Raw genomic sequence first — 12,810 nt, forward strand, 5'->3', positions numbered from 1 at the left:
TGCATTTGCATAATTTCCAACTATTAACTATGCACATATATAGTGATTTCTCATCTCTTAAATATAATATGACTACGTATGAAATATAATGCAAATCCAAATTTCAACTAAGCAAATATGATAGAAACATCAAGCATGACTAAAATTAAATCATCATTCAAAAGTTTAATATAAACTGATTATATATAAATTTGAAACTAATTAAATAAAATATTTTAAAACCCTAACCCTAAAAATAACGGGTATTATCGGGTTTAACGGGTATACCCGCGCCATATCCGCAAAAATTTAAAACAAACTACCTGATTCCGCGCTATCCCTAGATGCCATGATGCCAATGACTTGTCGAATAGATGACCACGAATATAAGCTGCGAGGGCAAACAATATCCCACATTGGAAAATGAACAAGAGTTGCAAGCATATAAATAAGTTACCCCAACTCCATTAGTATGATGCATTTTGGAGAGTACTCCAAGAGCAAAAACCATGAGAGCTTTGCCCAAAGCAGGCAATATCATACTAATGTGGAGTTCAGATGTGCACCATCGATACCCAACATAAGCAAACAAGGAGTTGGACTTTAAGTATCTCTCATCTTTTCTCATTAAAATATTCATTTACCTTCTAATATTTTCTCCCTTAATCCACATCACATTTTATTTAAAAAAAACTGAGATAATTGCGAAAATTATACTTTATAGTCTATAATTGAAATTTTTGAAAAGTATTATACCATTGATTATAATTTAATGATAATTTACCCTAAGAAATGAATAGATCACGAATCGGCCTATCATCCCCAACTTAGGCTACAAATAATTAATCCCAAAATTGGGCCTTCAGCCCAACAACATTGTAAAAATCAGCCCACAATAAAACCCATAATTCAGTACCAAATCTCATAAAACCCTAGCAATTGCCACACTCTAAACCCTAGCGAGCTCAGCAGCTCAAATTCTAAGCATAAATACAGCCCCATCTCTCCTCAATTCAGCTATCTCTCACCACCGCCCTTCCGCCTCACCGGCTCCGCCGCCACGGCCAACTCCGACGGAATGTTTGTGCTCTCAATTTTGCCTAATTTTGTTAAAATCTTTTCAATTTTGCCTAATTTTGTTTTCCTAATTGTTTTTCCTCTCAATTTTTGTTTATCTTCTCAAATCGTGTGTGGTGATGATGCAATTTTTCGTGGACTAGAGTTTCTGATCTTGCATTTGACGAAACAACCCTTGGCTGTCTGAGCACACTTTCAATTTTGTTTATAATTCTGGCTTGTGATGAAAAAATAATTATCTTAGCGGATTTCAGTGAGATTATGATTTTATTGTAATCCATGATCTGATTGTTACACACACTGAAGCCTTTTCCCCCAAATCAAATTTTTTTTTGTTCAATTTGAATAATGATAGCATTTGCAATGATGAGATTAAGCACAATTATGTGTTTGGGGCAGTGGATTCCGATCCGTGAGCCTATCTAATTAACGACTTCTCCTTCCACTGAGCAAATTCTCCCAATTTGTTACTATTTCAGCTCAAATTTCTTCAAATTTATAATTGATTGCTTTAATTTTGCGTCCTTTTACCAATTCATGGGGATTAATCCATTCCTCTTGGTCTAATGGCTTGGACGCAATATCAAATTTGTGGCTATCCTGATCGGTGAGTTTTCAATATCATTGGATCCCGGAAACACCTCATAAATTTTCAATAAATCCCTCCCAAATCATTCATATTATTTGTTATATTGTATGTTTATTAAAAATCTGATCTTGATTTATAAATGTTCAATAAATCCCTCCCAAATCATTTATATTCATTTGTTATATTGTATGTTTATTAAAAATCTCATCTTGATTTATAAATGTTCAATAAATCCCTCCCAAATCATTTATATTCATTTGTTATATTGTATGTTTATTAAAAATCTCATCTTGATTTATAAATGTTCAATAAATCCCTCCCAAACCATTTGTTGTTTTGTATGTTTATTAAAAATCTCATCTTGATTTATAAATGTTCAATAAATCCCTCCCAAATCATTTGTTATATTGTATGTTTATTAAAAATCTGATCTTGATTTATAAATGTTCAATAAATCCCTCCCAATTCATTTATATTCATTTGTTATATTGTATGTTTGTTAAAAATCTGATCTTGATTTATAAATGTTCAATTAAATACTTCCCAAATCATTTATACTCATTTCTTATATTGTAGGTTTATTAAAAATCTGAACTTGATTTGTACTGGTTTAGACTTCCATCTTTGTTTGTGTCTTGGTGATTTGTGTTTTGATGTTGCTTCATATGGTGAACTCTCTCTAATGAAGTGAGGGGTGTTCTAGTTTCCGAAGCATAGATGAATTTGTAGTATTAAACAGTTTGATGTCGATTTTTTCTATGGCATCGTACTACCTGTCTTCTCCTACATCTTTGTCTAATATTTTTGGATTTGTTTGTGTTATTTCTACTTGTTTATGGATTTGTGATGCAGGATATTGGGAGTAACAGTGGATTTTGATCTTGTTTTGGTTTAGGTGTTTGGAAGACCTTCAATTTAGTGTTGTGATTTGAATGTTGTATTTTAGTATGTATTCTTGATTCTTGATTTGACAGATGTATTGTACTCCATATTTTGTTTATGGATAGTAGATATAACCATTGTTACAAATACCTTGTGTTGTATTTTATCAAGTTTTCATAAACGTGGTCACTCAATTACTGATTAGTAATTGTCATGAATTGTTTTCGAATGTTGATACAAAGGAAATATATTCCTAATCACTAATCATTATTAATTTTGCTAAACAAATCCTTTACTATTTATTAAATTAATGTAATCAACTTGGACTCTCAATTAGGATTTTGTAAAAATATCTGAAAATGAAAAAAGATAAATATGCATAAATTAGACTTGTACGTAAATGTGAGTGTCAGTTATAAGCTCATAAATAAGGACTTGTTTGATAAAAAAGATGGGATATGAGAAGATATGTAAAACAAGATAAGAAATACAGGCTTCATGTCAAGATATCCAAGATATGATATTTTTTCGTAGTTGTTTGATTGAAAAGAAATAATCTAAATTTGTATAGTATATTATATAACATGGCTTAACTTGATAAATTGGTGGGTTACATAAACAAGATTAAAGTTATAATTTTGGTAAGATTGGGTAGGGCCTTTGTTTTATATTGGGCTTTGAGTTAAGCTTAACTAAGATATCAAACAATTAGAAATGTCCATATATAATTATCTATCTTGGTATTAAGTACACTCTCCATTTGCGTAACCAAACGCGGGCTCGGATGTACAAGGTCTTCCAAGAGTGGAAGAACGCCACCGACCCCACGGAGAAGATGTTTCTTCACGAGATGCTCGAGAGCATGCGTGTTGATTTGGAGATCGCGAGGGCACGGCTAGCGGGTTCCGACGTGGGCTCAGATACCACGGGTGGCGGCGGCGACGGCGATGAGGAGTAGAGAGTGGCGGGGCTCGTGTGTTGAAGCCCTTTTTTTTTAAAAAAAAATCATGTACTTTTTTTTTAAATCTTTGTACTTTTTTTTTTAATGGAATGGATTATTTTTCCCGTATATGTGTCGTAAATTTAATTCCGTATTTTAATCGTAATTTTAATTCCGTAAATGTAGTATATTTTGAATTATTTTTATTGCGGTTGGCCTATGGCTGGCCTAAATCTGATGTGGCAGGTGAATTTTTTAGTATTGCTGACGTGGCAGGGGAGAGAATGGCTGGCCTATGGCTGGCCTAAGCACCATTGCGGATGCTCTTATTAACTTATCAAACACGCCCTAAGAGTGTATTAAGAATTAAATGTATGATTTAAATTTTATGAACTTATAATTATGATTGAACTATTAAATTTTTAAAAAAATGTAACTAAAAAAACACCAAATATAAGTTTCCCTAGTAATTGAAAATATAGAAAAAGAAAGAATTAATTACTACAAAATAAGAAAAGTCTTCATAAACTCTTTGCTAAAAAATACTATTCCGTCTAATATAGTACTATTATTCTCACTTTTATGTTATGGCTTGTCTCAATCCAGTAGTATTAATTCTATTTTAAGTAAAAATTAAAATATTTATAATAATTTTTTATTAGATTAAATAATTTTTTATTAATTATTCTTTTATGATATTTAATACAAATTGAGATTCCTTTGTTTGTAAAAGGAATATTGATCCACTAATGGTGGGGTGACACTTAATCGCCACTGCGATTTCATTTTCAGCCCCCAATTTCTAAATTAGGGTTTCTGCGGTCGATTTTCAATTGGAGAGGCGAATTCAATTCAAGAGCGCAGAAGAAGAATTCGAGAAGGAAAAAGATGGTGGAGAGGAAACTGTACAAGACAAAGCTATGTATGCTGTTCCAGAGGGGCCGCTGCTCTCGCCAGTTCTGTAACTTCGCCCATGGCTCCGCCGAGCTCCGCCGCTCTTTCAATGGTATACGTATCGGTCATATGCTTTTATTTTTCGGAGAAACTCAGCTCGAATCGCTCTATTTTACCGCAGCTTCCAGTTTCAATTAATTGATTTCTGTCGCAAATGAATGTGGTGTTTAGCATGGAATATGTTATATGCTTGTGTTTTATACTGTTTTTAGCTTATTTGAGTGATTATTGGTATATCTTTTTTGTTTATGGGGGTAATGGATTGAATATTGGAGACGATGTGTATGTTCTATAATCCTTGTGTTTTAATACCGCTTTAGTAATGTTAGATTTTAGGTTAGCATATTCTATATCGGTAGTCTGATAGTTTGATTTGAATTGTAAAGAGTACTTTTTGTGCGGGCTGGAAGATGTCCTGATATCGAGGTTGTTTGCATTAGTTGAACTTGAATATTTACTTATTCACACCTTTGTGTAGATGGTTCTGGTTTCCAAACAGTAGTGTGAATGGTCCGTAAGGACTCCTTCTGGAGAAGCCAAGTCATGTCTTTTTATACTCCATTTTGTACACTACCCTACCAATGACTTCTTATATTTTACCCACACTACGACAAATTGAGCCCCTTCTTTCATTCTTCTAAACACTTTTAAGGGACAGAGGGAGTATATGATTTTTGCATTTCCTTTCCTATGTCTTCTTTAGAGGAAATGATTTTAGAACTCTTGATTTGATACTTTAGTAGTCTACAGACTCTACACAACTTTGGCTGCCCAGTGCCCAACTTGGAGAACATGCATTATTATTTTTCCATGCCCCTTATTTTATATAATTTGACTGACAACAATTATTTAGTCTAAAATATTGAGTATCATGAATCATTTTATGTAGTTCTGGCCACAAGTCATAGATGTTCCTCTTTTCTGTACAAGGAAATTAAAATTAACATGATTTTGATTAACGCGGGATATTAGGTAATAATGCTGAGGGATTTCTGGTACTCAGTTCTCCCTAGTTTCTCTCATCTTTAACATGTTTCGTACCCAGCAATAATTATAGCGCCTCTTTACTGGTTAGCAACTTCGTTCCATGAATGGGTTTACTTTTTGGTCTCCCTTCGTTCTGTTCATACTTAGTATTACTTCCTGTCTGGATCATTTGTCATCTCAGTGTGAATTAAAAATCTTTGCCCAAGATACTGCTTGTCCACACTTTATGAATCATTACCAACGTACTAACTCAGTACCTCTTAGCAGAATGGATTATGCTGGTTGGTTTGTCAGTCTTAATGCTGATTTTGGTGTGATTAAGCTTCTCCTTCTCTTGGTTAATCACTGTTCATTTTTGAATCTGCTGTTTTATGTGAGGGGTCAGAGATAGGCCTTTGGAATTTCTGCAGTTTGTAGAGAATGTGGTATTATCTTGATCTGACTTCTATATATGAATGTCAAGGGCCACCCAATGCTGGATCAATATCCCACTATATTCTGCACTATATATATTCTCGGAGAGAATGGTATTTTCTTCATATGGTTTAGCATTGAAAGATACTGTGAAGGGATCTGCTGGCTTTCTTGGTTGGTGACTATAGAGATGATATATATGTATTGCACGTGGAAGAATATTGTTATTTATTCCATACAAGCATGTGAAGAATCAGCACCATTGATTTATATTTTTATCACAGCGGGGCAGAGGATTTCTATATTTTGAGTTGCTTCAATGATCCTTGAGTATCATTCTATAAAGCTCTCAGTATATCTTATCTATCTTTACACGAAGAGCCTTTATTTCTATGGCTCATATGGAATCTGCAAGAAGGCACTAAAACTTATTATTATTATTATGTTACTCATTTGTTCTAGTAATGGTAAGCTGAACTTAATATCAGTTACTGGCTTGGGCTCCCTGGTTGGGTCGGTTGTGAGATTACAACTGATCAATATGTGTTTTATGACATTTCTCCATCTTGCAGGAAATCAGGAGTTTCGAGGTGGTGGTGACTTGAGAGAAAGGCTCGACAGGATCCGTTCTCCATTGCGCAACTCACCAGATAGACGAGACGCCAGAGCAAGACACACCTCTCATGGTAAGAGGCATCTTTCCATTTGGATCCTGTTTTGCCGTGTCCTTAGTATTATAATTTATATCATGGTCTTCAAAATAGTATTTTCTTTTTTATATTTTTGTTCCTCGATTTTGCAGGAGATAGTCCTCGCGCTCTTGGGAAAAGGATGTAGGTTCAGTAAAGTTTTTTTTGTTTCTTTTATCTTATATTTACTCATGAAACCTGTCTGGGATTAACTTAGAATCTGCCTCTTTTTTTGTTTTCTTGTTTCAGTGACAGAAATGTGCGGAAGAGGAGGCAATTTGATGGCCATAGTGATTACTCCGGCAGAATGTCAGATGGGACTGAAGATCAAATCAAAGATAGAAGACTGGCATCCTCTGAAGCCAAAATGCAAATTGATGAGCAGGTTTGACAGATAATAGCCTTCCAAATTTATTGAAGAGCCTGAGAAACTTCTTCTGTCATTTAAGGCTTCTTTCATCTTCTGACTATTCCATTATTGGAATCTTGTTCATTCTTTTGTTTTTACAGCTGAGAGAAATACACTCTGAAATTAAACTGCTGGAGGAGGACAAGCAACAGCTACAGGTTAGTTTCATTATTTGCATTCTTGTAGCTGGAGCTTATGTGTTGTAGGTGCAGACGTGCAGTCCTCTTTAAGCTTTGCATCACAAGAAACTATTTTTTTATTGTTTTTATCATGTACAGTAAAAATAATCCTAGTATTTCAAAGTCTTCAATCCAATTATGTATAAATAAGAAAAGAATATGCATACAAGATGTAGGGTTAAATGAGAAATATATGCTACTGGCAATGGGACAGGTTTGGTCATAGTCGTACTAGTTGTTCCATTGTCATCTTTACCCGAAATTGTTCACTTGTGTATAAACCTGGTGCCCCTCTTGGCAAAAGATTACTTTTTTTTGGTTCACAAAATTTGATCCTAAACTGTTCAATTGTGTTTCTGAACAGATGTACCTGGAGGAAAAGGTTAACGAAGCTGATTCTTTGACGTTCAAAATTCATGATCTTGAGATGCAACTTTCTAAAGAGAAAGAAGAGGGTAAAAGGTATCACTAGTTACTACTACATGACTTCTAGGTTTATATGAATTGCAGTCTGATAGTTTAATTAATCTCAGAAATTTTATTGCAGTCTTACATTTCTCTTGGATTGAACTTTTTCTATAGGTTCTCTACAAAAATAAAGAAGTTTATTAAAGCACATAACCGGCACTCGCGGTTACAAGACGAACTCAAGAAGTATGCATTTGGCTTGATAATAGTATTCTTCTTTTCGTTTTTATTGCCTTAGTCTCTCTCAGTCTATAGATTAACTTTGTATGACTTTCATGGTGTTCGTGGTTTTATAGATCACAAGCCCAGCTTCAGAAGTTGGGTGAGCAGCTTGATTCGGACGTTGGGGTAGGCAATGAGGATGATACAAAAACCAAAGCCTCGAGTGATGATGTAAAGGGCGGTTTTACTAGCCCACTGAATGAGGGTCAACTGAATTCTTCCCCGCGCAGGAAGAGGTCACGTTTTTCCCTTGAAGCTCAGGAGGCTTCACCTCAAGGTGTTTAAAAACTGTAGAAAGAGGCCTTTTTTGTCGTGTGGCATTTTAAAAAGTTAATGCACATCACATTATCTGTAGCACTTTAAAAGAAGTTCTGCCAGTTTTAATTTAGTTAATTGTATTATTTAGTGTATGCTCTATTGCTTTTTATGATAGTTGATTTAACTCCCTCAACTCAGCAAGAATATCTGTTCTGGATGATGTCGTTTATATGCATGCATCTCTTAGTTTTAGCTTATGTTTCATACTTTGTTCTGTCCATCCAGTCGGGGGAAGAGGTGATATGGGCAAAAGTAAGGTAGAAAAACCTCATCGATCATCCAGGAACCAAGAGCATTTTAGCAATACCAAGAAATCTGAAGCAGACGCAGATACATATAATAGTCGTTGGCGCTCAACATATGATGAAAAGTCTAGGAAAGGCTCAAACCTGCCTGCTGATACTGACTCTGCTGACAAGGTACTCTCTGTTTCTTCCCAATAGAATTCATATGATCTAACTTCATTTAAACTTGGGGTGTATGCATTTTGCCATTTAATTGCGTACACGTGTCTCTTTTCTACTTTTGATGTATATTCTTGGAAACTATTGTAATACTTCTTGCGTTTCATGAAAATTCTGCAGTACAACGTAACAGAGACAGGCATTATACTGCCCTCGACTGGTATAGCTGCTAATGCAATTGATGAAGACGTCGAGGTTGCTGAAACAGATGAGAGGGTTCAGGTTCCCTCGAACGGTCCTAATGGGTCGGAAGATAGATTCAAGACCTCCCGCTTACCATTTCCGCCACTCCCACCTCCTATCCCTCAGAATGCGTATATGCAGGTAGTTATATCCGAATTTGATCCATATATAAGAAAACCCCTGCTAGAAAAACACATTTTCATCTCGTTCCTCAGCTGAGATGGTAAACTTGGCTTGTTTGCAGTACAAAGGTGACGATGAGAATGTGGACGTTGATGGAGTAGATGAGGAGACTGTCGAAGTCGATATTGTTTGATGTATCTCCTTTCTATGCGTAAACGGTAAAACCAAATTTTGTAAAGATCTGGGGCTGTCACATTTGCAAATTGTTGTACAGAAATTAGGTCTGGTTTTTATTTACCATTTCCCATTTTACCTACTTTCCAGATCTTTGGAAATTTCATTTTGGTTGGTAATCACTTTTTTTAGTTCTCTGCTTACATAAAAAGCTCATTAGATCCACATTTGTATTCAATTTATCCATTCATACGATTCTAGATGTTAGTTGGCATTTGATTGAGTTTATAACTAGAAATTTACCCCAACTTTGTTCGGGTAAATTTTGAACAAAGTTAGGGTAAATTTCTAATCTAATAGTAAAATTTTAGCCCAATTAGCTTGCAATCCAAGCAATATTAACCTAAAACCTGATAAAAATTTGTATTGAAATTTGTATTGATTGACATTTCTATCTATAATGAATGGTGAAATTTCCCCACATTATCATACATATCACACCTACATCGTAATTTCTTTCCTACCAAAAACACTATTCATTAACTTATGGTCTCAATCGTGACTAACCGATTTTTCTCACAAACTACACAAAACAAAGTTAGGTAATATATCAAAACGACTGAAAGAAAAGGAAAAATTTGAGCTTTGCCACACCGGCCGTTGCCTGTTTGGTTGGTTGCTTCTCCGAACGAGAGACGTCTCTGCGAGGTTTGGGGAGAGGGGGGGCAGTTAATTTTGGCATTCAAGGTGCTTCCTCTACACATCTGGGGCATTTACATGTGAAGCCGTAGTCGGCAAGTAGTAGCTGCCTTTCTTCGTAGGGAAGATCTTCATCGATGTACGATATAGTTATCTGGAGAGACAAGAAGCTGAAGCTCACTGCATAGAACTTTAGCTCATAAGCATATATGTTAATAAATGGGAAGGAGTTTACCTCTTCGTCCTTTGAAATAGGTCGAAGGGCAAGTATCGTAGCTTGACCGTCCCTATCCTGATCGAACAAAATAACCCTCTGTAAGTATCTGGTTCAACGTCACGCAGCCTCGGCGAGAATGAGCAAAAGAAAGATAGTTTGCAACATTACATGGCACAGCAATTATGGTTCAAGATTCGAATACGTACCTCTTCACGCTTGAATGCTTTGGCATTAGGGATGCAAGAATGATTCATACAACTCTGCAAAGGGAAAAATGCAGTACCTATGCAGATTTATAAACACAATTCAGTCACAATATTCAAGTCTCTCTCTCTCTCACACACACACACACAATCGCCTTTTCATCTTTGATGGATTCATGAGTAACTTGTTGCTACCATTAGAAAGAGAGAAATACCTTCACACGAAACAGAGTAGTCCTCACCAAGAGCATCGAGGAAAGATTTAGTCGTCTTCTCAGCTTCTTTCTGTAATGAACTTTTATTTAATAAGCCAATGTGAAAAATCCAGAGCTGTGTTACCATGAAGCACGAAACACATCCAAAGTCCAAACCTTTTGGGAGGGGGGAAGATCATCGATATACAAAAAGTAATCCTCGACTGGGGATGCTACAACCAAATCACTGGAATATAAGAGAACCCCAAGTTAGGTAACACACTTGACTCATTAACTTCACGAAGAATAGCAACGGCCTTACAGGTTATTCAGCTCAAACATGCCAATGATATGGCCATAGATGTCGAGGGAAAATACTTGGAAAGATTAAGGACTTCAAAGTATAATTCGTATAAATATTCAGAAATAAATTGCAGCCAATTCAGCAATGGGTAGGATACACAGTGCACATTCCTCGTCGTAGATGGCTTCCTTCAGCAGCTGTAACGACTAAACAATAAAAAAAAACAAGTTATTAACTTACATAAGCATTCACTGAGATATTCATTTAGACCATTTAGGAGCAGAAGCGGATTACCTCAAACGCTAAGTCCTTTATTTGCATTCTGAAGTCGGCTTCATCGCAGGAATCGACATCATCTGGAAGAGCAATGCAGTCCCACCACCTACAGACGGAAAAAACTTACTGTCTTGTCGTAATCATATATCACAGTAAGGCCTCGATTTCCAGATTCAAGATTCTGGTCGCTCGTTTATATAGTACTTTTGTCTCAATTACCTTCTCTTAAATCCCATTGACACTGGCTTCCACGCCTCTAATAGCAATGGGAATATGCAAGTGTCGTGTGGATCTGACACAATGAGCTTTCCCGGCTGCTGTTCAACACGAGCAGCTTTCAACTTTCTGTATCTCAAAATGGTGGATGATATTACCTGCATCAAGAACCAAAATATACAAAAATGAAATACGAATATGGGAAGAAGATATTTATCACAAGCAAAATAGCATAATTCAGTAAACATTAGGCGAATTACCTTGGCAGCAGGGATGAAGATATCATTTGTGTCTGTAGAAAGCAGATGGTGAGAGCACGTTAATCAATCCGATAAAAAGAATAATAAGTACGACAAATATGAATTTCACCGAAATGATTTCTAGGTTTACCATCAGCATGCTTCACGAATTCCCGAAGCGCTTCTCTATTAGGAGATGATGATCCAGCCCCAATGCAGAGTAAAGAATGGAACGAGTCCCAATCAGCTTGCGCACAAGATTCGCTACAAAAAGTGAATCGCACATCCGATTAAGCAAATATGGATCATATACTGCACTGGTCTAACCAGATGGTTTTGTCGAGAGCCCTTAGACTAAGCTTGTGAACTACCTGCAATAATAAGTTTCTTTGCAGCCTCCAATGCAAGAAACAACTGGAGGGAGAGGGAAGTTCTCTGAATACGGCAGCTGCAAGCGTCCCTCCATTAACGACTGAATAGTATCATGCGACAGACGGATTTTCTCAGACGAACTACCACACTCCATTCCACCAGATGAGCCACATCCTCCATCTGCAGAGATCCCCAACTCTTCCAAATACAATTTCCTCCCGATTTGAAGCTCTATCGAGCCAATGAATCGAAAGCAGAAACTACACACCATACAATTGACCTTCCACAAGCAACGAGAAAAAGAACAACAACATTAAATCATGTCATCACAGACAGGAATACAAGGTAGTCAATCACATCATCCAATACCTTATTAGATGAATGCTGAGCACCAACGAGCATTCGATCCTTCAAAATTAGGTCATCTTCTTGAAAATCGACCTCGCTATAAACCCCTACAGTTATTTCACCACATCATGTAAAACCCTTCAATAAAGGTCACTCCTTTAACCATTTTCCACACAATTCAATACATCAAAATCTTAAAAAAAGGTCTTCTCCTAGAAACTCAACACCAAGGAATCAAACACCAAAACTCCACATTGAAACATAGGTGTGTGTGTGTGTGTTCAATAAAATAACAGAATACCATGATAACACAATAAAAAGGAACTACCTTTTCCATGCTCTCCATCTAATTTGACTTTAAGCCCATTACATTCCCTTTCAGTCACAAGCTTCTCAAAATATTCCTGTGGGAAAGCGATAAATTCATCCTCAATAATCAATAATTTAGTGAAAGATAGTGAATTTAAAGATTGTTTTACTTGCCTCAACTTGTGGGAGAGGTGGAGAGCTGAGAAGAATCGAGATTTTGTCGGAAAATTGGGCATCGATTGGGCAGTTTAAAGCCTCCATTGAGAAGTCTCAGAGCTTTTCCGTCTGCTAATACTCGCTCTGTTTATATAGCGCCTCCATTCAAATCTATATATAGTTCTCATTTATGTGCATTTTTCTTGATTATTAAATCGATTTTTAT

General features: G+C 36.1%; 2 protein-coding genes, 1 long non-coding RNA gene and 5 other non-coding genes across 11 annotated transcripts; 7 read left to right on the forward strand and 1 right to left on the reverse strand.

Moving 5' to 3' along the window:
* Positions 1 to 1,069: 1,069 nt before the first annotated feature.
* LOC125187070 lies at positions 1,070 to 2,745 on the forward strand. The gene is made up of 2 exons (XR_007170558.1): positions 1,070 to 1,663; positions 2,498 to 2,745. It is a non-coding gene; the product is annotated as an uncharacterized LOC125187070 (long non-coding RNA).
* Positions 1,164 to 1,251, forward strand: LOC125191430. The gene has a single exon (XR_007171114.1). It is a non-coding gene; the product is annotated as a small nucleolar RNA Z157/R69/R10 (small nucleolar RNA).
* On the forward strand, positions 1,271 to 1,365 carry LOC125191433. The gene has a single exon (XR_007171117.1). It is a non-coding gene; the product is annotated as a small nucleolar RNA R11/Z151 (small nucleolar RNA).
* LOC125191434 lies at positions 1,414 to 1,510 on the forward strand. Its single transcript, XR_007171118.1, has one exon. It is a non-coding gene; the product is annotated as a small nucleolar RNA Z152/R70/R12 (small nucleolar RNA).
* On the forward strand, positions 1,586 to 1,708 carry LOC125191451. Its single transcript, XR_007171134.1, has one exon. It is a non-coding gene; the product is annotated as a small nucleolar RNA snoR80 (small nucleolar RNA).
* LOC125191461 lies at positions 2,301 to 2,436 on the forward strand. Its single transcript, XR_007171143.1, has one exon. It is a non-coding gene; the product is annotated as a small nucleolar RNA snoR137 (small nucleolar RNA).
* Positions 2,746 to 4,220: 1,475 nt separating the features above from the next.
* On the forward strand, positions 4,221 to 9,174 carry LOC125190103 (zinc finger CCCH domain-containing protein 13-like). 4 transcript variants are annotated; one of them, XM_048087300.1, is made up of 12 exons: positions 4,233 to 4,473; positions 5,676 to 6,289; positions 6,395 to 6,508; positions 6,625 to 6,655; positions 6,761 to 6,896; positions 7,022 to 7,078; positions 7,464 to 7,561; positions 7,682 to 7,753; positions 7,864 to 8,066; positions 8,333 to 8,526; positions 8,692 to 8,895; positions 8,999 to 9,174. In XM_048087300.1, the coding sequence occupies exons 2-12, from the start codon at positions 6,142 to 6,144 to the stop codon at positions 9,068 to 9,070; spliced, it is 1,329 nt and encodes a 442-aa protein (XP_047943257.1). In that variant the 5' UTR covers positions 4,233 to 4,473; positions 5,676 to 6,141; the 3' UTR covers positions 9,071 to 9,174. The 4 variants fall into 4 exon arrangements, with proteins under 4 accessions (XP_047943258.1, XP_047943257.1, XP_047943260.1 ...); XM_048087303.1 differs by having other exon boundaries at positions 4,234 to 4,473; positions 5,676 to 5,935; XM_048087302.1 differs by having other exon boundaries at positions 4,234 to 4,473; positions 5,872 to 5,935.
* A 342-nt stretch (positions 9,175 to 9,516) lies between these two features.
* LOC125187333 (histone-lysine N-methyltransferase ATXR2) lies at positions 9,517 to 12,728 on the reverse strand. Its single transcript, XM_048083899.1, has 15 exons — positions 12,603 to 12,728; positions 12,448 to 12,523; positions 12,141 to 12,226; positions 11,771 to 12,051; positions 11,551 to 11,663; positions 11,421 to 11,452; positions 11,164 to 11,318; positions 10,963 to 11,050; positions 10,826 to 10,874; positions 10,687 to 10,741; positions 10,542 to 10,611; positions 10,386 to 10,455; positions 10,174 to 10,250; positions 9,986 to 10,042; positions 9,517 to 9,904 (listed from the first exon to the last, which is right to left on the reverse strand). Exons 1-15 carry the CDS (start codon positions 12,687 to 12,689, stop codon positions 9,794 to 9,796), a joined length of 1,407 nt encoding a protein of 468 aa, XP_047939856.1. The 5' UTR covers positions 12,690 to 12,728; the 3' UTR covers positions 9,517 to 9,793.
* Between the last annotated feature and the right edge of the window lie 82 nt (positions 12,729 to 12,810).

Source organism: Salvia hispanica, chromosome 5 (assembly GCF_023119035.1).
Source record: "Salvia hispanica cultivar TCC Black 2014 chromosome 5, UniMelb_Shisp_WGS_1.0, whole genome shotgun sequence".
Classification (NCBI taxonomy): Eukaryota; Viridiplantae; Streptophyta; class Magnoliopsida; order Lamiales; family Lamiaceae; genus Salvia; species Salvia hispanica.

Bases quoted from the DNA above. Each gene is read 5' to 3' on its own strand.
- LOC125190103 (XM_048087300.1), top strand. From the start codon at position 6,142: ATGATCCTTGAGTATCATTCTATAAAGCTCTCAGTATATCTTATCTAT. The intron at 6,509-6,624 runs GTAAGAGGCATC...TCGATTTTGCAG, and splicing joins AGCAAGACACACCTCTCATG to GAGATAGTCCTCGCGCTCTT. The intron at 7,079-7,463 runs GTTAGTTTCATT...GTTTCTGAACAG, and splicing joins AGGACAAGCAACAGCTACAG to ATGTACCTGGAGGAAAAGGT.
- LOC125187333 (XM_048083899.1), bottom strand. From the start codon at position 12,689: ATGGAGGCTTTAAACTGCCCAATCGATGCCCAATTTTCCGACAAAATC. The intron at 12,227-12,447 runs GTAGTTCCTTTT...AAATAACTGTAG, and splicing joins AGATGGAGAGCATGGAAAAG to GGGTTTATAGCGAGGTCGAT. The intron at 10,456-10,541 runs GTTTGGACTTTG...AGTTCATTACAG, and splicing joins ATCTTCCCCCCTCCCAAAAG to AAAGAAGCTGAGAAGACGAC.